The sequence below is a fragment of the Hetaerina americana genome, unplaced genomic scaffold (assembly GCF_022747635.1).
Source record: "Hetaerina americana unplaced genomic scaffold, ioHetAmer1.1.p SCAF_97, whole genome shotgun sequence".
NCBI lineage: Eukaryota > Metazoa > Arthropoda > Insecta > Odonata > Calopterygidae > Hetaerina > Hetaerina americana.
The window spans coordinates 132,086-157,268 of NW_027287616.1; the positions used below are offsets into that span (position 1 = coordinate 132,086).

Sequence of the window (25,183 nt, forward strand, 5' to 3'; positions counted from 1 at the left end):
TGAGACACCTTGTTGTATCCGAGGACCTCCGACACAATAGTCTGCAGCACGAAGAAGTAGCCACCCTCTTCATTAAGGCCTTCCTTTATCTCATGAAGGGTGATTCTCCGGTTATTGCGCACTATCTCGTCGATTGGAGCCACCGTTGACTACGGCCGTCCTGACCGCTGCTCATCGTGGACGTTTTCCCGGCCGTCAAAAAACTTCCTGCACCACTTCCGCGTGTTTTTGATGTCCATACACTTCTCATCGTACACTTCCACTAAATGGCGATGAATTTATATCGGAGGAGCAGTCGTCAGTTGGCTTCGCGACGTGGCGGGAGAAAGGTACAAGGCCGTTATCAAGAAGCTGCTTACAAGAATGGAAAAGGTGACTGGTAGTCAAGGCGACTATGTAGAAAAATAGCTAAATGCTCAGCCTTCCCAACGATGTACGCATAGTTGAGATTAAATTTCGTTTTTCATGTGTTTTATGTGATCTTGTTCAGCTCCTTCTTCGATGCAGTCTTTATCTTGTCAATCGTAGCGTATCGTCGTCCTCTTGTGGGCCTCTCCAGTTTCAGGAACAAGAAAAAGTAACTGGGGGGCAGATCTGGGGAATACGGTAGCTGCGGCATCATTAGTGTGTAGCTGTCAACAATTAAGTGAACATTCAAAATGGCCAAACTTTTCGGCATAAGTGAGAGATATAGGTACGAACATAATGCCACGAAAAAATCAAATATACGTAATCTGTGGAAATCCAAAATTCGCGATACTTTTTGAACGGGCCTCATATATACCTGTGTGAATATAACTACCTTGTCTGAAGATGCTGCACCACAGTGACACCTGGGTTGCAATAAAGCTTATTTTTCATGTGGAATTACCATGTTTTATTTTTAAATTATTCAGTAGAATGTTACACAGGTTTTATGACATTTTCATTATATTATTGAAATTTGGAATATAAAAAAAAGTTCTCCTTGAGCTGTACAATCAAAATATGGAGGGAAATAATCATTCAAACTTAATTTGTATCAATTATACTCTCTCATGTAAACTAGCACTGAAAGAATATTAAGTTTCCTTTAAAATATCAGATTTACATCATAATTTATATTCCTGAGTATTTTCCCCTCCAAAGGGAACCATGTTTAGGTCACATCAGGTCTTGGTTTGATTTTTTTTATTTTTGAAAATCCACATTTCACCCAACCTTGGTGCACGCCACAGATCTCTTCTGTCATTGGTATTTGATGCCAATTTTTTCTTTGGGCTCTTGTTTTCATGTGTTGCAGGCTCATTGAGGTGGGTGAGGAGTTCTGTGGGAGCAGATCACCCGAGTTGCAGGATTCCGTGCGTGCCAAGAGCCTTGAGTATGTGTCCCACCACCACCGTGCCACCCTGGATGAGCTGCGCATATTCCTGGAGAACGAAGGCTGGGAGATTTGCCCAGTGCGACCCTCATTCTCCATCCTCCAGTTAAGGGTGAGCCTTCCCACACTTTCAAGCCATCAGGTTTGTCAATTTGCGCAGACAATGAACCCCCCCAATCGATGCTGGGCTGCCAAGAGTGCGAGGGAGGGTCAAAAGTGATGGAACTGTCATCTTCTGCTTGTGGATGCATTGTTAGAACTATGAGATTTAGCTCTCTCTTCAATTTGCTAGAACACTCTTTGCTCTCAATGGTTAAGTAGCTTGTTATTTATTTAATCAATGTATAAACTTGTTTAATGGCTTTTTTCACTCAATAACTCCTTATTGAATTGTAATTTAGGGAACATCATTTTTATTAAATCAAGTATTTTTAGTTCACAAAAAAATAGTAACACTCGTATGTAATCAACCTTATCATACATTGCCTACTTCTTCTTAAACTTTTGGGAATATGAATTGTACCTTGCGTAAACATCCATCATGCAGTGATGTATGCTAAGAAAAGCAAGGGTGACTTTCCCATGAATAAAAGTTATCACCGACACAATACCAGAGGATGTAAAGAGATACATACGTGTGAAAAAATCAAATCCATCTATGGTAGCTCAAAGACCAGCATCAATGTTCACAAAATTGTTTAACTATCTGTCTGTTTAAAAAATGAGAAAAGAATATTGGCATTCAAGGAAAGTCTATTTGCATATCCGGTTGAGCAGTGTTATTATAGTGTAAATGACTATCTTTGTAAAACTTAAGTGTACATTTATAAGTTTCCAGTCATAACTTTATTTGTATCTCAATTTGGGAATAATGTGATCCCATTGATGTTTCCTTTACTCCTGTCATGTATTGTCAACACTGTACGCAGTGCCTGCAGGACAAATAAATATATTATTATTGATATGCTTCAGAAATAGAATCACATTGGTACTGCTGTTATACTTAATTTTTTGTCCCAGACAGGTCGACCATATGAAAGGTTGCAAAATAATTTCCCAAGTTCTTACAATTTGGAAGTCCATGGTTTTTGTTATGTTTTGTCAGATAGGCATGCAGCAGATGTTTCATATACTAATTGCAATGACAAGGATGGATCTCTCTTCAATCTTAGTGCCATGTTTTTCACATTCAGTACTTACCTATGCCTATGTGATTCTAATTTATTTTAATACATGTATGTTAAGATTCCTGTGTCAATTTCAGTTAGCGTTTGAATAAAAAGGGCAGTAGATAGGAATGTGAAGAGCAGCATCATTAAGTCTCCCTGAAAGATGGATAAGTAAGGGCTCACCTCTTATGGCACCAAACGAAACAATTTTGATTGATGGCTTCATTGGATGCATTTAGGAGAAATTGGTTAAAATTGGGTAAAAAGTTAATTGGGTGCATTGAAAGTTTTGATTTATATCCCCGCATTAGCAATCCATTATTTCCTTTGCATTTAACTGGTTTTTATATTGACAATGATTGCAGTCTTTTTTAGGCAGGCATAGGCACTAAATGAGCAAAATCATTTTCTATAATGCAGTTCTATAGGCCATGGTTGCTCAGAAATGGGATATAATAGGGGTTTCAAACTAATTATTTGAAAGAAAAATAATGAAATAATAAAAATAAACATTTTAAGCACTTTAAGATGGCAACATATTATTTCTCAATTTCCGCGTCTCTTTTGGTTATAGGCTGCAAAAAGTCGCATTTGGCTTGCAGAGTGCCGGAAAGTGATTCCCCATCACTTATTGCAGTTGATATTTCTCCAAAAAAGGGGGACTTTTGGATGGACAACTACAGTTATGATTTAATTGGAATTGTTTTGCCTGTGAACTTGAAAATGCACTCTGTTCCAATTTGGATATCCTTTCTTGAAAATAAAATAAGTTCAATGGATCTAGCCCACTCCTTCATGACCAAAGCATAGTGAAGTAGGGAGTGCAAGAGTTTTTCAATTGGTAAAGAGTGAAATTGGCCAAGTTGGTGGTGTTTGGTTTTATGTAATAGGGGTGTCACTTGAAGCAGGAGAGTACCTAGTTCTGCATGATGAGGGGTGCAGTTTCAAAGAGCAGTGGCCTGGGAAGAGGTCTCGAAGGAAAATATTCATCTCTCCGTACAACAAAATTTCGACCGTCCGAAGGAGTTTTAGAGTATTCTATCAGATACCAACTAGTCTCATATTAGTGTTATATTTGCTGGGTTTAACCATGAGCTTACCTCATGCCTAACTTTGTTTCCATTTCGAATTCCCTCAGTTTGTCTTTCACCGGTGTGGTTTGAATGTGGGGAGTCTCCCCCTCCCTCCCTGCCTAACCATAGTCCCTTCTTCGGTTGTTGCAGGAGTACCGCTGTTTGAGATCCCACTTCCACAGTCAGTCATCACTCGGGACGTCTGATGTGGGTGGAGCAGAGACATCATTCAACTCACCTGTGGCAAAGCATGGTATGGAGGAGGACGGTTACTTCTCCAAGTATGCCAGTGCATCAAACGGCACACCCTTTGACGAGGATTCGTTTGCTGATGAGGCTCAGGATGAGGACATTCTACTGGACAAGGTTTTCCCATGCCCCCCCGTAGCTCACTTCTGTTTGTCCACTGTCTCCTCCCCCCTGTTGCACCTTTGCGTGCCACCTTGAATCAAGTCCGCACTTTGCTTTGCTTTGGGGCTGACTTGTGCCTGGGAGAACTATAGATATGAGGGAAATATTTTGCGTGGGATGCAATGGTGAACTTGGTCAATTACCACCATTTATCTCTGTGGGAAATTGGTTAAAACATTTCAGAATTAAAATATTTATTCGACAGCTTTCATCCCTAACTTTATTTCCCTTTAGAGACGTAATAATGTGCTTTCATGAAACCATTTGTTGCTACCAAAGTTGGATAAAATGACACCTATTCCAACACTGTACGAAGACACTATCCTTCCGTACATCCATGGAAGACTTGAATAAATATTTTTATGCACTAAATATTTTTTATCTACATTTTGGAGTTGTTTAGAGATAGGGAGAGAGGCATATAGGCTTGATGAAGCTATGTCTTCATGCCATCCAGGATTGATAACATGATATGTATTGACTAAGCTTCGGCTGTGTGTAACCAAGTCTTTAAAGAAAAGAAGGGCTCATGCATTCCTGAAAAAACTCTTTCGGGATACAGTTATGGTAGGACTTCCTTGAAAACATTTTTATGTCAAGTGAATAAAATTAAATGATTATTTTAGGATTTCTTAGCTTCGCTTCTGAAATGTCAGGAAAATTTGTCATTTGTGCTTGGAATTTTTGATGGACCTTTTTTATGGAGGAAAACAGTATTTAACCCTCTTAGTGCGGCGGGGATTTCAGGGGTACTAGTGAGAAGTGCGAAGTGTAATTTAAGAAAATGTATCACCTTAGGAAAAAAAACATTATGAAGTTATTTGTTTAGATATCCATATGCAGTTTTTTTATTTTAAAATATAATATTGTAGTTAATAATGATGTAATACATTTACATCATCTGAATAATAAATGTAATTATTACAGTATGATAAATTTGAATAATATTTTTTTAGCAATAATATTTCGATTTTTAGACACAAAACTAATATTTTTTTAAAAACATTTTTCAATTAAACTACAATATTTAAATATAATAAAGAGTCAAAAAGAAATGTAGAAAATATTATAAATAAATAAAGAAAAACCAGTGAGTTACAAATTTTTTTGTCAGCCTCTGCATAGTTCGATTTTGTTGAAAAGGATTATCTCACTGAGTCAAATCGGGACTTTTCCCCTTTCCTTGAGACTGCGGCAATGTGCTTACAATCTAAAGGCAGAAAAAAACTAAGTTCTAACTCACAGAGAACTGCTGACAATGTAATCCATTATACAGGGCGCAATTGATTAGATACGACGGATGGCAAGAGAAACCAAAATGATTACAAAGCAGTGCTCTCATTTCCATCGTCTCAACAAAGTCTGAATAAGCAGGTATATATCAACACCACGACACCACAACACATTCAAGAGATTACAGATGAAAACAGATTATTAGCCTTTCAGTGGCTTTTCATAGTGGAAAGACTACTCAGAAAAAAAACGAGCAAACAATTAGGCAGAGCTTCCCGACATGTACAAAACTGAACGAAAAATTATGGTATGAATAATACTTTTTTAAAAGCATTTAAAATTGCTAATAAAAAATTTAAAAAATAGTTACGTAATTCTATGGAATTCAACCTATCGATAGCACAAAAACCATAAATTATTAAAGAAAAAACCATAAGTTACAACGATTTAAACAAAAGCCTACGCAAGAGCCGATATATCGGCCCGCCGCACTTTTCGCCAGGGATACGAAAGCCGATATATCGGCCCGCCGCACTAAGAGGGTTAATGTAGGTATGTCCCCTTCCACCAAGGTTGGCGGGAGTGCAATCGCATGACAATGGTAATTACATCGTGAATGCATATTAATGCAGTCATTTGAAACACAAATTCACTTACCTTATCAGAGTCCTGGGACGGCACTTAGCACTCTTTGTCATCGGAGAGGATTAATTTGTCATGGATCCTCTCGAGCAGGGTTTCCAACTTATAACTGTACACTCGCTCGGTAGACAATGGCTAGAACAATGACAGAGAGACGAGAAACAAATGTAATTAGTGTTGCCATATGACACTGGAGAACACGGAAATACAAGAGAGTAGCAACCTATTGCCTTGACTGTAACTTATATGCAGCGGGCTCTTGCCAGCATTTCTTTGAAGGGGACATAGAATTCTGAACCAACTGAAGAGTAAAACATCTTTATGGGAAGTGTAACCCAAAGTAGGGAAATGAATGGCTTTAATATTTTTCACGGCTACTTTAGTAAATGTTTTCACTCTAATCTTCAGGAGTAAACACAGGAATTCCATTTCCCCACAGTTGATGATAATTCCATGTTGCCTAAAATCAAGGTTTTTGATCATAATCCTGTTGATGAAAAGGCAATAAATCTGGCTGCGTAGGTTTTCACAGCGGTGGTTTGAAGGATTCTTCATTCTCAGGTTTCACTGCGTTGTTGTTCAATGCTGGCGACAGTTTTGCGGAAGTTGCATCCGGCATCTCTTCGACCTGAAGATGCCGAATGCAACTTTGGTGAAACTGTTGTCAGCATTAAGCAACAGCGCGGTGAAACCCGAGAATGCAGAGTCCTTCAAGCAATCAATCTGTTTAAAACATTCAGCGATTGTTTCCATCCAGACTGTTAGCCGTATTTCAGCCCATGTTTCATGCATATTACTTAATCAGGATGACGAGTGACCACGGAATGTGAGTCGATAGCAAGGGTCATCAGAGTCGCCCTTTCATGGGCTATCACAAAATTCGTCCCAAGCAGGAAATGCAGCAATTAACATTTTAGTGCTCCATAATCCTCGAAACTTCTGCTAAAAGTTATAATAAGTATAAAGGTGGTGGGAATCAGAAATAAAGCACCCCAAGGCTGACAAATGGCACTTGATTGTTGTGACAGATGACCCCTTTCATTAGACTGATTGAATTTATCATTCCTCTCCTCCCAATGGCACCAGCTGCATGGGTTCCATCCCATAGGAGCGCACTCCTCTTGATTTTGATGTGGGAGTCACCTTTACTGCTCTGAATGAGGAAGGGATTGATCCGTCCCGCTGGACAGTCACTCTCGTGCTTGGGTGTGCGTGAAATTGGTTTGCTGGCAAGGGGAGAGTTCTCTCGTAAGCCCTTTGTGTGTGTGTGAGTGTTGGGGCTAGGGAGGGTCAATACAATATAACCCTTTGCTTTCGGGTGCTTTTTTTCTCGATTGCCTTAATCTACTCGGGATTTAATTTTTTCAATATCCCAAATTTACTAAGCGTGGCACTAGAATGAAAAACTGGAGTTTCTTTTCATACAAACTTATTTATTTGGATTTTTTTACTTAATTATTGATAAATTTTTTGATAAACCATAATTTAAACTCTATAATTATTCATGGTATGGTATTTTTGGAAGCATTCATCAACATGAAGACCTGGTTTACATTCACATGTCTCACAGATATGTATCCTCTCTCTTCTTCCACCTTTGATTTTTCGATTATAGCAAACCGCACAATCTTCATGTTTTTGTCAGGGTGAGGTGTGATTTTATGGAGTTTTCCATCTAAACATTGCTCTATGTTTGTGGATGGTAACCTAACCCTGTAAGTTAGTGTACCATCTCGGGATTCTCCAACGAGGTCGTGTATTAGTTTCCGAACAAATTTCACATGCGAGATCGGTTTTTCATTTTTTCTTTGTTAGCATTCTTTATACTATATATATGAATTAACAACACTGACCTCAAGCCCCGAGAAAAACAATTTACGCCGTCATTTTAGAGTATCCCTCATGAAACAATACATGCTTGTGTAATGATCTGCTATATCAACTCCCCCATAAACTCGGTATAGTTTGTCACAACCTTAGGTTTGAAAACTATTTCATTCCCACCACCGCCACGAACCCTCCCTTCCACGGACTCAGTCTCTGCAGTGTCCCACGCACTGAGCATTGTGACCATCCTCTTGTCCTTCCATGCAAGGAGCATTACATTTTCATCCCTGTAAGCCACTCTCTCTCCTTTCTTTAGCTTTGGATGTTCGATCACAGCTGGATTATCTTTCCTATTGGGCATTATTGTCCCTGTCAAGTTTGCTTTTTCCTTTAGCAGTTCCCTTGCAAGAGTGACACTGGTGTAATACCTGTCAGTGAAGAAATGATGGCCTTGAGAAACAGATACTGAGTTCTTCAATCTTTCATGCAGCTCTAAAACCATTCTGCTATTGAAAGGGAGATCAGGTCTCACCAATGTTTCAGTCGTTATTCCGCCATAATAAGGGACAAATGAACGAATGCACGTAACCACATTGGAATCTGAGAGGACATATAGACTAATGCCCCATTTTGTTGGCTTTTTAGGATTATACGTGATGAAGTGTATATTTCCCGTGAAATCAACAACAGCCTCATCAACAGAAATCTCTCTTCCAGGGCAGAATCTCTCCCTAAATTTCATTTCAAGGTATGACAAGAAGTAGTTTACCCCCTCGGTTCTTGTTCTCAAATCTTTACTTGACTTTTGATCATTTTTCAAGCGTAACATCAAAAATATTTGCAAGAACCTTTCTCTTTTGAAAACAGCTCGAAAAAATGGTGTACGAGACTCAAAGTCCGTGGACCAATAACTCTGTAAATAAAGTAAAGCCTTCATTTCCTCAATCGTCACATCTTTCCAATTATTGCGAGTGGATCGCCGCGGTAGTTCGTTCTTTCTGGCTAATTTTATGCCTAGCATACTCGTTTGTCTCTTCCGTTGTATTTTGTATCAATGTGTTTGTAAAAAACAACTGAAAAAAACTATTGGTGTGGCACATCCAGAAGGAACTTGAGGTCCAACTCATAAGTGACCAGTGGAGAAGGGGATTATGCTAGGCTCATGGTCATTCACAGATACAGCATTCCACTTTTCTTTTTCCGGTTTTCCACCATTAACACTACTTTCACTGGGCCTTATGCCCGAATGCACAATGCTATCACCTATATCTCCATCACTATCGCTTGAATAAACAATTGTGCATCTTCGTTTTGTCAGTATGAAGTCAACATCACTGTCACTGTCAGTACATTCACCCTGATCTTTGGGTGAAGCAAGGGCCGTTTTCCTTTCCATAGTTCCACTTGGACCACCGACTGGTTCATCATCTCCATATGCATTCTCAGATAACTCACTTTTGTCGCTATTATATTTGTCAATAAATTCATCAGTTTCGATGTGAAATTCATCGTTGCTGCTTTCTAATTCTTTGGAATACTTATCCAGTGGGAGGAGGTGAAATTCGTCCGGAATGAGCAACTACTAGCTGGCAAACCATTCGTTCAACTAAAGGGAAAGCATCTGTTGTAAGAGAACCCTGTGTCATCAGGGAAAACATCTGGGTTATGCTTCTAGAAATGTAAGCAAACCTCGTGGACTAAGATAAGGAAGGTTCTTTACCACAGGAGGATGATGCAACCTGAAAAAAGCACGACAAAGGAAAAGTGCTAGGGTTCGAGTTACTATGAATATAATGGACTCATGTCTTGGACCCTCCTACTCGAGATTCCTGACTATGCAATAGATAGTAAAAGAGCAGGCAGAACATTTGATGAGACAGGGGACACAAGGAAGAAAAGGAAATGAAAGAGTCCTAACTAGAAAGCTATGAACCACGGAACAGCTGACTGAGGTAACTTTACATTCTGATGCTCTTTTTTCAGACACAAATCATCTCTCAAAGGCATTGCTTTACATTTAGCCGACTTCCAAGTAATGAAGGGGAAACATTGCAAATGAAAAAGAACGTACCACACTGTAAATAGATAACAACAAACATCTTCGTACGTGGTGGCATCCGTTGGGAGATGGCATTTATGTCGGCAATGACATTATGGATCAATGCTATTCATTTATAAAACAAGTCATGCTACTAATTAAGCTTTACTTTACTTGTCCTTTAATGCAGAAGATTACAAGAACAGTCATTGGAAAATTAGACAAAAATCCCAATTCCCCTCGTGGTCAAACTCCGTGTCAAGTGTGGCTCGCAATACGATCTGCTACCGTTGCTAACCGTCACACTCGACGTCCAAGTGCAAAAGGTCCAAGCCAGAGAGTGCGTGGTTTATTTATTTTTATTTGTTTTTTGTTGTGTGTTTGGGGGGCTTCTGGCATGGGGAGAAATCTGTCGCCAGTCCTGTGTGTTTTGAGTGCTTGCGATGGGCAAGGGTCAATGCTATCTAGTAGCCCACCTTTGCCAGAGTGTATTTTGATATTGTATGTTGGTTTGATTGTTTGTTCTGTCCTAACCCACTATTTCTCATTTAATTTTATTTTATATTTTCTTACCCTGAGTATTCCCTCACCATATCCTTTGCCCACCATTAAGAGTACGGCTTGAGTTGATCTTTCCCATAATATCATTGTTCCAACTCATGCTGAAAATGCACGCCCGAATGTTGCTTCGCAGCAGGGCAAGCACTTGTAAGTAAGAAGTCTGTAAAATAGCCACTGTGTACAAAACAGCCCCTGAAAAATGTGAATTTAAGGTCTTTTTTAGTTGGCTTGATTCCTCGTTGGTGGTGCCAATCATTCCATCTCTCTTCTTATTGTGATTTGAAGGGGGAGTCTTCGGTGTACTGGAGTGATGAGAGTGAGGAGGATGAGGACATCCCGGAGGACATGAAGCGCGACCTGGTGGACGAGAATGCTGGCGAGGTGAACATGAGTGGAAAGTAAGATCTGGACTTGGTTAAACGTTAAGCACTTCCTTAAGTTCTGTCAACACGATGTACACAAGATGCTTTAGTGCCAAAAATTGAAGCGTCCCACTGAGGATGGGAGTTTGGAGCATAAATAGCGTTGATTGGTCCCATACTGGCGACGGGACCAATCATTGTTGGAGATGTAGATGTAGAAGAACACATCATTGTTTTCAAGGAAAGCCATACACATTTGTTTACAATTTGCATTTCTGTGTGCTTGTGATGATGTTGCTTTGCAATTGTTCTTAATACTTGCTTGAAGAAATAATGAATTTTGTCGGATATGGTTTTGAAACAAAACTAAACTAGGTCTTTTGGGTTTAAACTCAAGAAGGGAGGCATCAAAAGTCAAAACAAATCTTTGGTAATTTGGCGCTGCATCCGACTGAAACATAGCATTTTGTGTTCTATTTATTCTAGCATTTCAAAAATAACAAGAGCATGAATGATGAAGATGATGAATTTTCCCGGCCACCCTTCTACCGCTTTCACCAAAATTTTTCGCTGAAGTTCAGAATAATGTTAGAGGTTGTCAGCAAACAATTCATCTTATATGCGAATCTTTTGTTTTGGCCGTGCAAGGCTCAGTTAATCTTATCAGAAGCCCTTGAAATGCATCCCATTTTCATCAAAATTTGTGCTACGTCTGCTAACAAATGAGTAATTTGCCGGCCCCAGTGGTGGCAGGGTAAAGTTTTCGACTGCCAACCCAGAGGTCACAGGTTTGATTCCAGCCTAGGTGGTTTTTCCTCCACCTAGGGCTTGGGTGTGTGTAATTGTTAAATGTTGAAATCAATGTTCTAGGTCCGATGTGAAGGTTGAAGGGCTGCTTTCGGACTGATGCAAAATAAATGAAGAGGAGCACTGGAGGAAATGTGTGCAGAGAACACTTTGGGAAGCACCCGGAATTCATTTCACCGTCTGATGATGAAGTGAAAGGGTTTTATGCGTGCGACCAAACTCCAAGCCAACTCTCAGCGGGCGTCGCAATGAAAGCCGAAGAAGTCTGTCCACAGGGGGGGGGGGGGGGTCGCCTATTTGACTCACTGTGTGCAACCCATCCGGCCACTAACCTCGTCCCCTCTTTTACAGGGGCCTTGGGTGTGCCAAGAAGCGACCGAATAGGGGGCCGTCATTCCGGGGCAAGCCCCCCCTGCCTTTCCTCACTAACACGGCACTCACCGTGCTGCGCCTGGTGGGCCGCTACATCCGCATGGCCTGCCTCCTGCGTCCAATCGCCCCTGGGGTCATCGTCCGAGCCACGCATCTCTACGAATACTACCTCTACACCGTGTTCCACTTCTTTGCCTCCGAAGTGGTTGGTATCCCGCTCTCCCGGTGAATTTGCTTGCCTTTCCCCTCCTCCACCCTTGCCCCCCCCCCCACTCTCGCCCCCTTGTCGGCCAGCCAGAGGACACTTGCTAGACGCACAACTTTAAAACCCCTGCATTTTCCATGAATTAAAAAGAAAAGCGTGAAGAGAAAATGGATAAGCATGAATTTGATGTTCAAATCTGATATTAAACCATTCAGTGACTCCCGATGATATCAAATTTTGGGCTGGCCAAGAAATCACCTTTATTTCATCCCATAAACACCAAATGCATTGAATTGAAATATGCCATTTAAAATTGCAAATTTTTTTGGTTCAGATATTTATTACATTTCTCTGAGCAGAGCAGTCAGCCATGACATCGCAAGAGTGTATCATTGTTGTTTGAGGTCAGCACTGTTCTAGTGAGTGGTTTGTTTCAAGGTTCTTACCCCACATACTGCAGTGTTTATGTTTGATGAAATAACCACATCTTATGAAATCATGCCATTCGAAGGACATTCTTTGATTGCAATCACAGATTTCATTCTACGATATTTTTTGGGGACATCCAATAGCCTAAGTACTGAAAATTATTGTTTGTTTATGCTTATGTAAGTATGTCGAATTGTTTTATCCATTCTTAAAAGGGATTTGTTGATTTTTGGTTGTATTTGGTCGAATAATTATGTGTACAAAGTCAATAGCAAGTAATAGTAGAGCTCTCTAGTAATAGCAGTTATTGAGGCACTTCGATTTAATTTGTGGTTTACAGGTATGCCTTATTTTTCCCTTTCAAATACACAGGTTTTCTGGATGAGAAACTGGTGAGACGCTTTATTCCTTAAGTCCCCATAAGCTCTTGAGCACAATGAGGTGAGATGATTATTGTGGTGCCTTAGTAGGCCTTGAATTCTGGTGCCTATTGCTCCTCTTTTGAGATGTACATAGTTAGTATAAAAAGTATCAGGAAAAGTTCAGGAAAATTAATTTGTTTCAGATAGTGCTTCAACTCCTCAAAATTCTTCCAAGTTCATCCCTTGAGCGTTTACATACTTTTGCCAGCACCTTTTCCACGACTCGAAGGCTCCCTGGTAGGCAGATTCCAGAAAAGGGTATGCGTTCATTCTTTGACGGCACTTGGGGTCCCTTAGGGTGGTGTCCTCCGAGGGAGGATTTCACTTTTGGGACTAGGAAATAGTCTGCTGGTGCCAAGTCAGGGGACTGCTAGGGGTTGGGAAATCATCGCAATGCCATTGCAGAAGGTCTTTGCAAGTACGCACTCTACTATGCTTTTGGTTGTCCAACAGGACCTTCCGGAAGGGTTCAGTGCAGGTCTTTCACATTGCCAAATTTTCAGTGGTAAGTCTTCGCAGCAATGCCAAAACGAAGTGTGACCATGAGCACACTTAACTGATGGCCTTCATTCACCACTTCAGGCTCACGCTGCACATGGTCATCGGTTCTTGAAGTCGATGGCCGTCCAGCAAGGGGCTCGCTCGTATTCTACACTCTCTCTGCCATCTTTGAAGAGCTTGTGCCTCTTAAAAACTGCAGTTTGTGACATGCTATCATCCTTGAATGCTTGGTGAATCATGCCCAACGCCTTCTTACTTAGATTTCCCCTGTCCAACGCTTAATTCGATGGCATGCCACTGTCCGACTGTTAGCTGTATTTTGCGCTTGCACTGAGTCCCTCGACCGGGCTCCACTAAAAACACAAAGCAGCCTAAATGAATGCGCGCTGGCGATTGGCGCATGTTGAAGGTCAGGGCCCCCACCACTGATCCTGTGGAAATAATAATCCCACCAGTTGAGAAGTGCACACTGCGATTTGATTATTGTGTGCAAAAGGATCATCAGCTGCCCAAATCCATTGGGAGTGTGACTAGTTTGTGGAGGCAGTGGCGTAGAGGCTTCAAAGATGGCAGGCAAATGTGCACAGGGAAGAGAGCTGAAGAGTGACTGACCCCGCAATGAAACCACTATTGATTGAATTGAGCTCTTATGGCTAGTAGTATTGAATTAATGAAAATACTCCAGTAGTCGTAAACTGTTTACGGCTCTTGGAGTTTTTCATTTATTCAATGAAACCTCTTATCAAGTGGACCAGGATCTCAGATCTGATTGACAATTTCCAAGAAACAGCTGGAGATGCTGCAACAGTAACTCGCCAATATGCATTTCAGGGCAACAATTTCAGAGTGTAAAAGTCAACGGCGTCTTTTTCAACTCTGAAATATTTTTCCAAAATTTCAGAGTTTAAGAGGACGCCTATATAGCTTAACTGGCTAAAGCACTTGGCCGTATATCGAAGGATCCAGGTTCGAATCCCAATCAAGGCGAATGATTTTTACACTCTGAAATTGTTGCAATGATTGACAATTGACGAATAGTGTGCTGTGGCTGATAAATTTCCTCTTATTGGATGCACCACTATTTACGCGAGTGTTATAGAAAAGCTCAGGTATCGCAAATTGTGTGCAAGGTGGGCACTGGAAATGCATACCAACTAACGCCAAGAGCCAAAGAATATTGAGTGGATGAGTGCGCTCTTGGACCACAATTGACGAGGCAGAGGTGACTTGACCTTGCACCCAGCATCTGTTTCTTCTTGTTGAAACAGTGGTTTGGTGGGCAATGGTTTGAAGATGACTGCTAACTAACAAAGTCTGTATTCCATTCCGAGGATATTGAAGGGAAACCTCTTTCAAAGTTGGCTGAAAATTCTGGTACGAAATGTATAGAATTGTAAAGGGAGTAGAGCAATGGCTCTTCCAGTCACTGAAGCATATTAAATGCTTCAATTTTTTCATTTTGTTTTAAGAAATGCACATGTAAAACCCATGAGGTTCAATTGCCGCTAAGATGTCCCTGTCAACTCCAAATGCACCCTTCGAAGTTCTTTCAATTGGGAAGTGTTTTTTGGTTCTTTACCAATCCTAAAATTGTTTGTAATTGTAAATTTATTTTGTTTTGAAAAATATAATCATTAAAATTTATCTTTCTCTTTAACAAACATTACATTCGCCGAAAAGAGTTTTTATTCACTGGTTAGTAATTAGGAAGTGTATGGGACTTGCAAAAAGAGTTGGCAGGAAAACATGAACACATCGTGGACTTGTTTAAGACTAGTTGCTTGGGTAGTTATAATTATAAATGAAGCCACTTCATGACTCGGTCAACTATTGTGGCTGAAATTAGTAATTAATGAAGTAAATGCCTGTATGCAGAATGGCATCAAAATTATTATGAGATTTATAAAGTATCCATAACACAGGTGTGTAGTAAGTGATTTCTGGAGAGGCAGTGTATTCATTTTTCATTATTATGCCCAAATAAAATGTAGTTCTGCCATATTTTAGCACCGAGCTACCAAACAGTAAAAAGATTTTAAAAGCCATTCATTTCCCTACTTTGGGTTACACTTCCCATAATGCTGTTTTACTCTTCAGTTGGTTCAGAATTCTACGTCCCCTTCAAAGAAATGCTGGCAAGAGCCCGCTGCATATAAGTTACAGTCAAGGCAATAGGTTGCCACTCTCTAGTATTTCCGTGTTCTCCAGTGTCATATGGCAACACTAATTACATTTGTTTCTCGTCTCTCTGTCATTGTTTCAGCCATTGTCTACCGAGCGAGTGTACAGTTATAAGTTGGAAACCCTGCTCGAGAGGATCCATGACAAATTAATCCTCTCCGATGACAAAGAGTGCGAAGTGCCGTCCCAGGACTCCGATAAGGTAAGTGAATTGGTGTTTCAAATGACTGCATTAATATGCATTCACGATGTAATTGCCATTGTCATGTGATTGCACTCCCGCCAACCTTGGGGGAAGGGGTGATTAATTGAACATTAATTATGATTATGTCCGCCTACGGTAAGTGGCTGCTGCTGTTGGGAGATGTCCACTAATGGGGGAACTGGAAGTCTTGCAAAATATGAGGGAGTACATATTGGTCCATAAGGTTAAGGCGAGTGTCCTGGTGATGGATCCTGGCATTTCATATTATTGTTCTTTCTAAGTCCTGCCTAACATTACACGTATGAATTATTTATGTATTTGTCTAAGAACCAGATAATTCAAAAGAGAAATTTCACAGTAGTATGAGATGCCAGATGGGAATAAACAACATTAGCAATATCTTGGATGTTATAGAACATTGTTTTCAGGAAGAGGCATTTCAGCTTACACTTACAAGGATGTAAGGCACATGTTTCAAATTTGACTGGCAGATTATTGTACAGAATGATACCCATGTTCGAAGGCCCTAGAGAGGAACAGTTAATAGATACATAGAAATATGCAAGTTATGGACCTGAAGGATGCACGTGTGTACACCAAAGATACAACCATTTCAGCAGTGCTCCCTCTGCTTTGTTCTGAAGCATGGTTAAATTATATCATCCACAGAATAAATTTGTATAAATTGCTCATTTTGCTGAAATATTTAAGGATACTAAATCTGATGGCTTAAAAGGTGACAGTATGATGATATAGTTAATGGCCATTGAATTCCTCCTGTTTTTATTTAAGGTGGCTGCATTCTATGTCCGAATGAAGTTGGCCCAGTTTTAAAAGATGTTGACGGATGAATAATGGGAATGAGAGCCTGTTTTCATTCTTGTGATCGTTACAGTAAAAAATTAATTATTAACAGCTTCATTAAATAATCAGTATAAGGGGGACCCCAGCTTCCGACTTCTCAAGTGCCTTCACCCAATAATGCTCTAAGTGATGTGTATTCATTGAGAGCCACACTCTTTTGAAGCCATTTGTGTTGCACTGGTTTACCATCGGAAGAACTCAAAATGATTTTGGACGTTACAAAAGTGCAAGGGAAGAAGTGGCCATTTATTATAAACATATGTTCCACAATTATAAGACATGCAGCATTTTGATGAGCTAGTCAATTATTGGTTTCACATAGCACTGGTAATTTATAATTTGCAGTACTGCTGGAGAAATGATGAATAATATAAATATGGTTTTCATTCATGGCGAGGGAAACTTCAAGCAAAATGTATTTCTCCTCAAGGGGCGTCCATCTACGGACCCCATGAGAAAGTACCTGCACTGCATGGCCTGATTCAGTTCAGATTAAGTGGGTGTCCAGATTAGGGAGTCTTCCTGTTTAGCTTAGGAGAAAACATCAACTGTTCATCCTTCCAACGACACTCTATCCTGTTTTATTCAAAAATTAGTTTTGTACTTTATTTTTTCAGGTCTTGAATAGATTTTTGCTCAAATCTGAGCTAATCCTAGGATATTTGAGCAGTTTCTTGGTATTCAGTCATCCTCAAGTTCAGAAAGGGGGGGCATCATTTGTCCAAAGAAATTTCCTTCCGGCAGTGCATCCCTCAAGCATTTCATCAAGTGGAGTTCCATCGGTGAGCACCATGGCTGTGCCCACACACTTCTCCTGGACCACATTTGTTTTTTACTCATTTTCAATGTCATGACTCCTCCATCGAGTCCCCAAAGTTGCATGCATCCGTCTATCTGCCGGTGCCTGCAGTTTGAGCCGTTTGAAAGGAGTGCGGAACCGTGAAGCACTTCCAACTTGGAGGCAAATTAGTTGGGCCGCCAGGATGAATATGAAAGTGTTTGTTTGTGTCTGATGAGGGCCTGTCTTCTGGTTCCTCTTGAAGATTAACACATACAGGGTGCGTTCCAAAAGTAATGCAATTAATTTTCAAGTGAACTTTTGCAATGTATTGAACCTGGTTATATGAACAACGCCATTACTGATGATGAAACCTGGGTGTTTGAATACGACCCAGGGACCAAACGGCAAAGCTCTGAGTGCACTCCAACCAGTCCCCCAAGCCCAAAAATGCAAGAATGAGCAAATCAAAAGAGAAAACAATGCTCATTGTCTTTTGCGACAGTAAAGGAGTGGCCCATAAGGAGTTTGTTCCTCAGTGACGGACAGTTAACGCTGCCTACTATGTGGATGACTCCGAAAAAGGGTCATCAGGATAAGAAAAGACATCTACATCTCAAGCCGCTGCAAGGGCGTGTGGCGGGGGGTGTTAGGTCACCAACCGTAAAAAGGAACAATACCACATGCAAAATAACAACGTGGATAATTTCACCCACAGCAGCGCAAACCCTCATGCAAAAATCCCTTCATCCAACACTCATCTAAACACATATACCGCAAAACAACAACTGCACCCCAAGATGCAGCACAAAAGCCATCCAACAACACGCAAGCCAGGACACAACAAGCAAGAATGTGAAACACCACTACCACATGAATATGTAACAAAAAACACTCTACCCCCCGAGGAGACTGTAGAAGGCAGGGAATGCAACCCTACGTTGCAGGTAGCAGGAATTTGCCCCCACGGAGAGGGACGAGGTATTAAAAGGGAGATTTAAAGACAGATGAAAAGGGCGCTAATGAGGTTATTCGGAAAGAATGGGTTATGATAACAAAGCACACAAGGTTAGTGAAAGAGCATGCAATTGACTATAACTATTTATTCCCTAGACGCTGATATGTGTGGCAAGTGGAATTTTTGCTATCTATAACCCTGCAGTTGCTATCCCGTATTGTCCGTGGGAAGAAGGAGTCCTTGAGTCGGCTAGTTCTGGCATCTATTACCCGAATTTTATATGCATGATCCAAGTGACTAATGTATGTAGGAGTACGAATAATTTGCGAGACCTCGGTGCTGAAACATGCGGATCTGAATTTATTTAGTAATTTCAATCTTGCATTGAATCGTCTCTCAGCCAATGATTCCCACCCCAAATCCATGAGCATTTCGGTGACGCTTTGCGTTTTATCGTAAGAAGTTTTTTACAAAACGGGCTGCCCGGCGTTGAACCTTCTCAATTTCCCGAATGAGGCCTCTTTCACTCGAATCCCACACTCTACATGCGTATTCTAAATGAGGCCTTACAAGAGCGTGGTAACGACGTTCCTTGACCTTCGAGTCACTTTTTCCGACAATGCGTCTAATAAATACCAATTTTTTATATGCTTGACCACAGATTTTACGTATGTGAGTCCCCCAAGTTAAGTCTTTTGTGAATGTAACACCTAGGTATTTTACCGTATCAACTACTGCTAGGTCACCTCCAGCTAATTAGTAAGCAAATCCCGTTGATCTTTTAAAGAAATTTACCACCAAAAATTTATTATAATTTAGTGTCAATCCCCAGTTAGAACACCATTTAGTAATGCAATCTAAATCCTGCGCTAGAATAAAACGATCCTCATCCCCAGATACGAGGGTCATCCGGAAAGTAGTACCCGTTCGTGCCGCATGAAGTGCTGACGACGCGAGTAGCCGCTGGACGAGGTCAGATAGCTTCAGTGGCTTGTCTGCCTTCTCTGAGCCAAGTTGCGTGACGCTAGCATTGCCTGTGTTGTTTCTGTGATTGTTTACAATGTTTAAAAAAATTGAGAACGCCGCCAGTTGTGAAGTGAGGGCAGTGATTAAATTCCTCAATGCAAGAAACGTTCGCCCATGTGATATTCATCGCCAATTAAAGGAGGTGTATGGAGACAATGTAATGGACGAGTCGTCTGTTCGGCGGTGGTGTCGCAACTTCAACATGGGGAGGGGGAACACACACGACGATGAGCGTTCGGGGAGACCGTCTGTCATTACAGACCAACTGGTGAGCTCAGTTGACGAATTCGTGAGGAACGATCGGCGCGTCACAATTGATGACATCTGTGAGCATTTTCCCAATGTTTCTCGAACAATTGTTCATGAAATTGTTAAACACCATCTGCATTATGCAAAAATTTGTGCAAGATGGGTCCCTCGCGTATCTCAATGAGCTGGCGGCGAAGGACTATGCAGCAGGAATACAGAAACTTGTCACACGTTATGACAAATGCCTTAATTTGCTTGGAGATTATGTTGAGAAGTAGTTTAAAGTATCCTCTTTCAGATAAAATTTTTTATGTTTGTTAATATTTACTTTTGTGTCTTTATTTCACGAACGGGTACTACTTTCCGGATGACCCTCGTATCTCCCTATAGATCACCGTGTCATCCGCGAACATCCTAATTTTACTTTTTACTTCGCGGTTCAAATCATTAGCAAAAATCAAGAAAAGCAACGGCCCGATCACACTTCCCTGAGGTACCCCCGACGTGACTCGAACGCTGTCGGAACTAGCGCCATCAAGGACTACCCTCTGTTCCCGCTCTGAAAGAAAATCTTTAACCCAACTTATGGCACCCTTGTTTATACCCACAACCTTTAATTTATGAATGAGTTTACCATGGGGAACCTTATCAAATGCCTTTTGAAAATCTAAGAAGATGGCATCCACTTGCCTACCTCTCTCACCCGATAAAAGTAAATCATGTGTAAATAATCCTAATTGGGTACCGCAGGAGCGGGTTTTCCTGAATCCGTGTTGATTGTCACTTAAAAAGTTAATGTTATCAAGGTGTCTCATTATTGAACTGACAATTATGTGCTCTAAGATTTTGCAACAGATAGAAGTGAGAGATATAGGTCTGTAATTACTGGGGCCCTCCCTGTCACCACTTTTATAAATAGGCGTTATTTGCGTGGTTTTCCAAATCTTAGGTACTTTGCACTCTGTGAGGGATTTGTTAAATATAAATTCAAGGTACGGGGCAATGTTTGGAGCTAAACCTTTTATCACCCTAGCTGGTATATTTTTGAGCAGTGTATATTTTTGGGACCCGGGGATTTGTTGGGTTCAATCTCATTAAGCAATTTGAGATTTCCTTGTTGGTCCGCTGTTATTTTTTCAATGGGTTGAGTATGTATTGTTTCGTGGAGATATGCGGTGGCAACATCTCCACTACCTGGCATCTCCATCACAACAACGCGCTACGAGTCCGCAAGTTCCTGGCCCAACACCAGGTGCCAATGCTGCCCCACCCCCCCTATAGTCATGATGTCGCCCCAGCAGACTTCCTTTTGTTCCCTCGAATAAAGGCAGCCGCGAAAGGAACCCGTTTTCGTCCATAGAAGAGATCCAATCAGGCGTGTCGAAGACCTTGCGAGAGGTCCCTGAAGATGCCATCCGGGGCACATACCGGTCATGGCAGAGTCACTGTAGAGGCCCAAGGAGTGTGCTTTGAAGAATTTTCAGTGTTTGTGCAAATCTGTTCAATAAATTACTTAAGAAAATAATTGCATTACTTTTGGAACGCACCCTGTAAATGAATGAATACTTTTATTATTGTGTATCCTTTGTATCTGAATGATATTTCACTTCATGCAGATATCTCTTGACATCTGTTGGCAATAACTGTGGTGGTATTCTTCTGAAATTATGATGGAAGCCGATGAAATTATTGTAATGATTCATGTCCATTCATGTCTTTGGTGGTTTGGTGTTTGAGATTTAATGGACGAGAAGTCCTGGGGAAGTATTAAGAGGGGGAGTGTCCCACGATGTGCACCATTGCATCGGTTTTACTCCGTCAACAGGTGCTCCACGCCCACCTCTCTCCCGTCGTGGAGTTGAGCAAGCCAGAGAACCTGTACGGCCTGGCCGAGAGGATAGCAGCCGCCGAGTCGGTGTCCTTCCTGTCCTCCCAGTTCCTGTTGCTGCAGCCGTACCTGGAGAGCCTCCTGCTGCCCCCGCCCACCCTCGCCTCTCGTGCGACCCCGCACCGGGGGGGGCAGAGCTGCTACCAGCACGGCACGCCCTCACACACAGCACGGCACTTCCTCACACAGTTCTACTCGCAGGTGCGCACATGCTGGCCCCGATGGTGGCGGGGTAACGTCCTCCTCATCTGCCAATCCAAAGGTCACAGGTTCGATTCTCACCTGGGTGGGTTAAATCCTCCACCTAGGGCTTGGGTGTTTGTAATTGTGTCCATTTTTATCATTGTCAGTAGTCCGATATAAATGCAAGAAAGTGCTGTTTTTGGATTAATGTCAAATGAATATTTTTTTAAAATAAGGCTGAACTGGCTGTCAAAAGGGTGAGACATTCCAAAGGAGAACGCTGAAGTTCACCAACCAACGTGGAATGAGGGGATTGAAGTGGACACGCTCAGCTATGAGTTAACAATATTCCCGAGCAAGTAAATCACTTGGACATCAGATTTAGAACCCCCTTCTCTCTGGGGTGATTGCGATGAAAAAGGGGCAGCGAAGCTAATCACAATGAAACAGAAGGGAATATTATGATCGAATTTTGATAATTTTTTCATCTAGAACAATAAGGAGATCAAAATCAAGAGGAACACAGCGTGAGGAAGGAAACTCGTAGATGAAGGGAAAAGAGAAAGATGAAAACACTCTTGGTGAAAACTAAAGGTCTCCTAGGGATTAAATCAAACCAATTTTCAAATCTTCCTACTGGTAGGACCACTTGAATCTCTTTCAGCAGGGTTAGGTTCCATGGCACATTCCAATTGTGAGTGGTGATCTATGAATTCACTTGGCTTTGGTGCTCTTACCTTTAGTTGAACTTTGAACACTTTTGGTATGCAATCATTGATGAGGATGTGGAATCTATCGTCAGAATCCAATGGTAGATATAACAAAATTATAACTCTTCCAAGTTAAGAGTTAACGTATTGGGTGGATTAAAATCAGGTTATAATAAGTTGTGAACTGTTTGCAATTCTATCTTTGCATATTATTTACTATAAGCTATAGTATATTTGTAAATAATTCAGGTTTCATTTCTAGGGCAGTGTGGTATCTGAAAACTGTTAGTTTGAAAAAATATTGCCAGGATAGTCATCTATATCAAATTCAAGTGAAGAAAGTACATTTTGATTGTCTACTGTCTAGTTCTCTACGAAATAACATCAATCCTCTAATTTTCCAGGTTTTACTTCTCAGGCTACTTTTCCCCAGGACTGTTTCAAGGATTTTCCCATTCCAAGTTTTTCCCAGTTTTGAGCTGTTCTGCAAAGCAAGCAAGCTAGACACACTGCCCTTCACCTATTTACAATGTAAAACAAACACAGTAATCAACCCGAAGGTCGGTTTAGTAGGTGATGGTAGAGTTCACCCAGTACTAAGCCCTATACGGCGTGTGAAAAATCACACATCAGGGTAGGGGGGCCAGTTTCATTCCCTGTGCCGGTTATGTTTTCCCAGAAAGACCTGGTACCCGAAAAATCACTTGAGCTTGGGTGGAGCTGCAGGTGCCCAGAGTGTATTGCTGGAAAAATGGTGGCCAAAAATATGGCAAATTCCTACAGTGCGCCATCTTGCAATCGCATAACCTCCTCTAAATGCCCAGGCTCATTCCAGATTAGAGAGGGTTTGCCGTGCGTACATTGTTGGTATATGCATAGTTGCGAGGAGTTACTATAAATAACGTGGATATCTTTCCATGAAACTATTCTAAGTCTGAGAAAGCTTGAAATGTTTCAGAATGTCTACAGATATGCGTGTTCACTTTCAGACTGTGAATGTGGCTGATGAGCTGAGGAGACCCATCTACCTGTGTGTGTCCAAGGGTGCCGTGAATTTGCGTCAGATCCTTGGCCTGATGGCGCAAGTCAACTGGGAAGTCCCAGACGTCATGAGTCAGCATTCACCATACATAGACATCCTTCTCCGGGTAAGAGGGTCTTCTGTGACAGTGAAGAGGCCAGTCGTCGTAATGGAATGAAGTGAGAGGAAGGGCTGTGGGCGAATCGCTCGTACAATGTGTATTATGTGCATTAAATGACAGAATTCATGGTTTGGACTCTCTGGCATACTTAGTCATGAGAGAGAAGGTAAAAGAAATGGCATATGTGATTTCAAGTGCCTAGGCAATAGTGCCAACTGAAAATTTATTTGAAAAGGGATAATTTGCATAAGAATACGTGCGTAGTAGCATTCTCAGGCATTGGAGGTAATCTCCCTTTTTCTTGGCTTCTGATATTACTCTTTCTGCTATTATTTATTGTTGCGGTTGAAACTTTGTGGAATGGGTCATTATGATTAAAACTAAGAATTGTGAGACTAGGGAATGAATTCCTTTGCTATCTTCCATCGGAGTCATGTGTTCCCCATCGCCACTCGGGAGGGAGGAGGCATACACAAGAGGATTTCATATGGCAAATATGCCGGAGAAGCAGTAGATATGAAACTTCTGTTTTCCACAAATTGAATGCTTATTACAATTTATTATGTAGGTTTACTACGCTAATGTCAAATAATTTTTACAGATTTCCATCTTTTTTACGAGATTAGTAACCAAAAATTAGATTATATCTATTATATATATTATATATGACAAACTAAAGCTTGGTCATCAGCAAACCTAACTGATTTTACGAATTCCCCTCCCAACTTTCATTCCTACCTCAAGATCTTTCCATGCCTCTTTAATCATTTCCTCTGCATACAGGTTGAACAGCAACGGTGATAATGGGCAACCCTGCCTTACACCTCTTCCTAACACTGCCCAACCGGACTCCCCATTCCCCACCCGCACCTGAGCAGTCTGAGACATGTACAGGTTGAGGATTAGCCTCCTTTCCCTCCAATCTATTCCTATTTTTTGCAATATACTCATTAGTTTTTCCCAATGCACTCTATCAAAAGCTTTTTCGAAATCTACGAAACAGGCAAATACCTCTTGGTTGTGTTCTATATTCCTCTCGATTAATAATCTCATTACTGCAATGGCATCACGCGTACCTCTCCCCTTCCTAAACCCAAACTGATCATCCCCTAAGTAATCATTTGCCCTATTCTCTATCCTTTTGTTTATAATCCTGAGAACAACTTTAGCTGCGTGGGATATCAAACTTATTGTCCTGTAGTCCTCACTTGATGTAGCCTTTACCTTTTTCAGATTAGGAACTAAAACTGATTTCACAAAGTATTCCGGATAAATTCCTTCCTCATATATACTACAGATCAGCCCATTAAGCCTCTTCCTCCCACATTTTTCTAAGATTTTTAAAAGTTCCGCGGATATGTTATCCACCCCCACGGCCTTATTTAGTTTCATCTCCCTGAATGCCCTTTCTATCTCATTGTCTAGTATGCCCGGACCTAAGCTGTCTTCCTCTACGTCATGTTCCTTTTCTATGTCTAACTTTGTTGGTCTAAGCTCTTTACTATACAGTTCTTCTATATATTCCTTCCATCTCTCTTGTATCTTTCCTGCGTCAACTATTACCTTACCCGCCTTATCTCTAACTGC

The 25,183-nt window shown here is 41.1% G+C and overlaps 1 protein-coding gene across 1 annotated transcript in view; it reads left to right on the plus strand.

Moving 5' to 3' along the window:
* Vps50 (vacuolar protein sorting 50) overlaps window positions 1-25,183 on the plus strand; it is a 56,245-nt gene that overhangs the window by 22,705 nt on the left and 8,357 nt on the right. Inside the window, exons 9-15 of the mRNA XM_071598305.1 lie at window positions 1,283-1,472; window positions 3,753-3,968; window positions 10,600-10,712; window positions 11,835-12,060; window positions 15,676-15,795; window positions 21,499-21,762; window positions 23,444-23,602. Of these exons, the coding sequence (XP_071454406.1) occupies window positions 1,283-1,472; window positions 3,753-3,968; window positions 10,600-10,712; window positions 11,835-12,060; window positions 15,676-15,795; window positions 21,499-21,762; window positions 23,444-23,602 (1,288 nt within the window). The remainder of the gene's footprint in view (window positions 1-1,282; window positions 1,473-3,752; window positions 3,969-10,599; window positions 10,713-11,834; window positions 12,061-15,675; window positions 15,796-21,498; window positions 21,763-23,443; window positions 23,603-25,183) is intronic.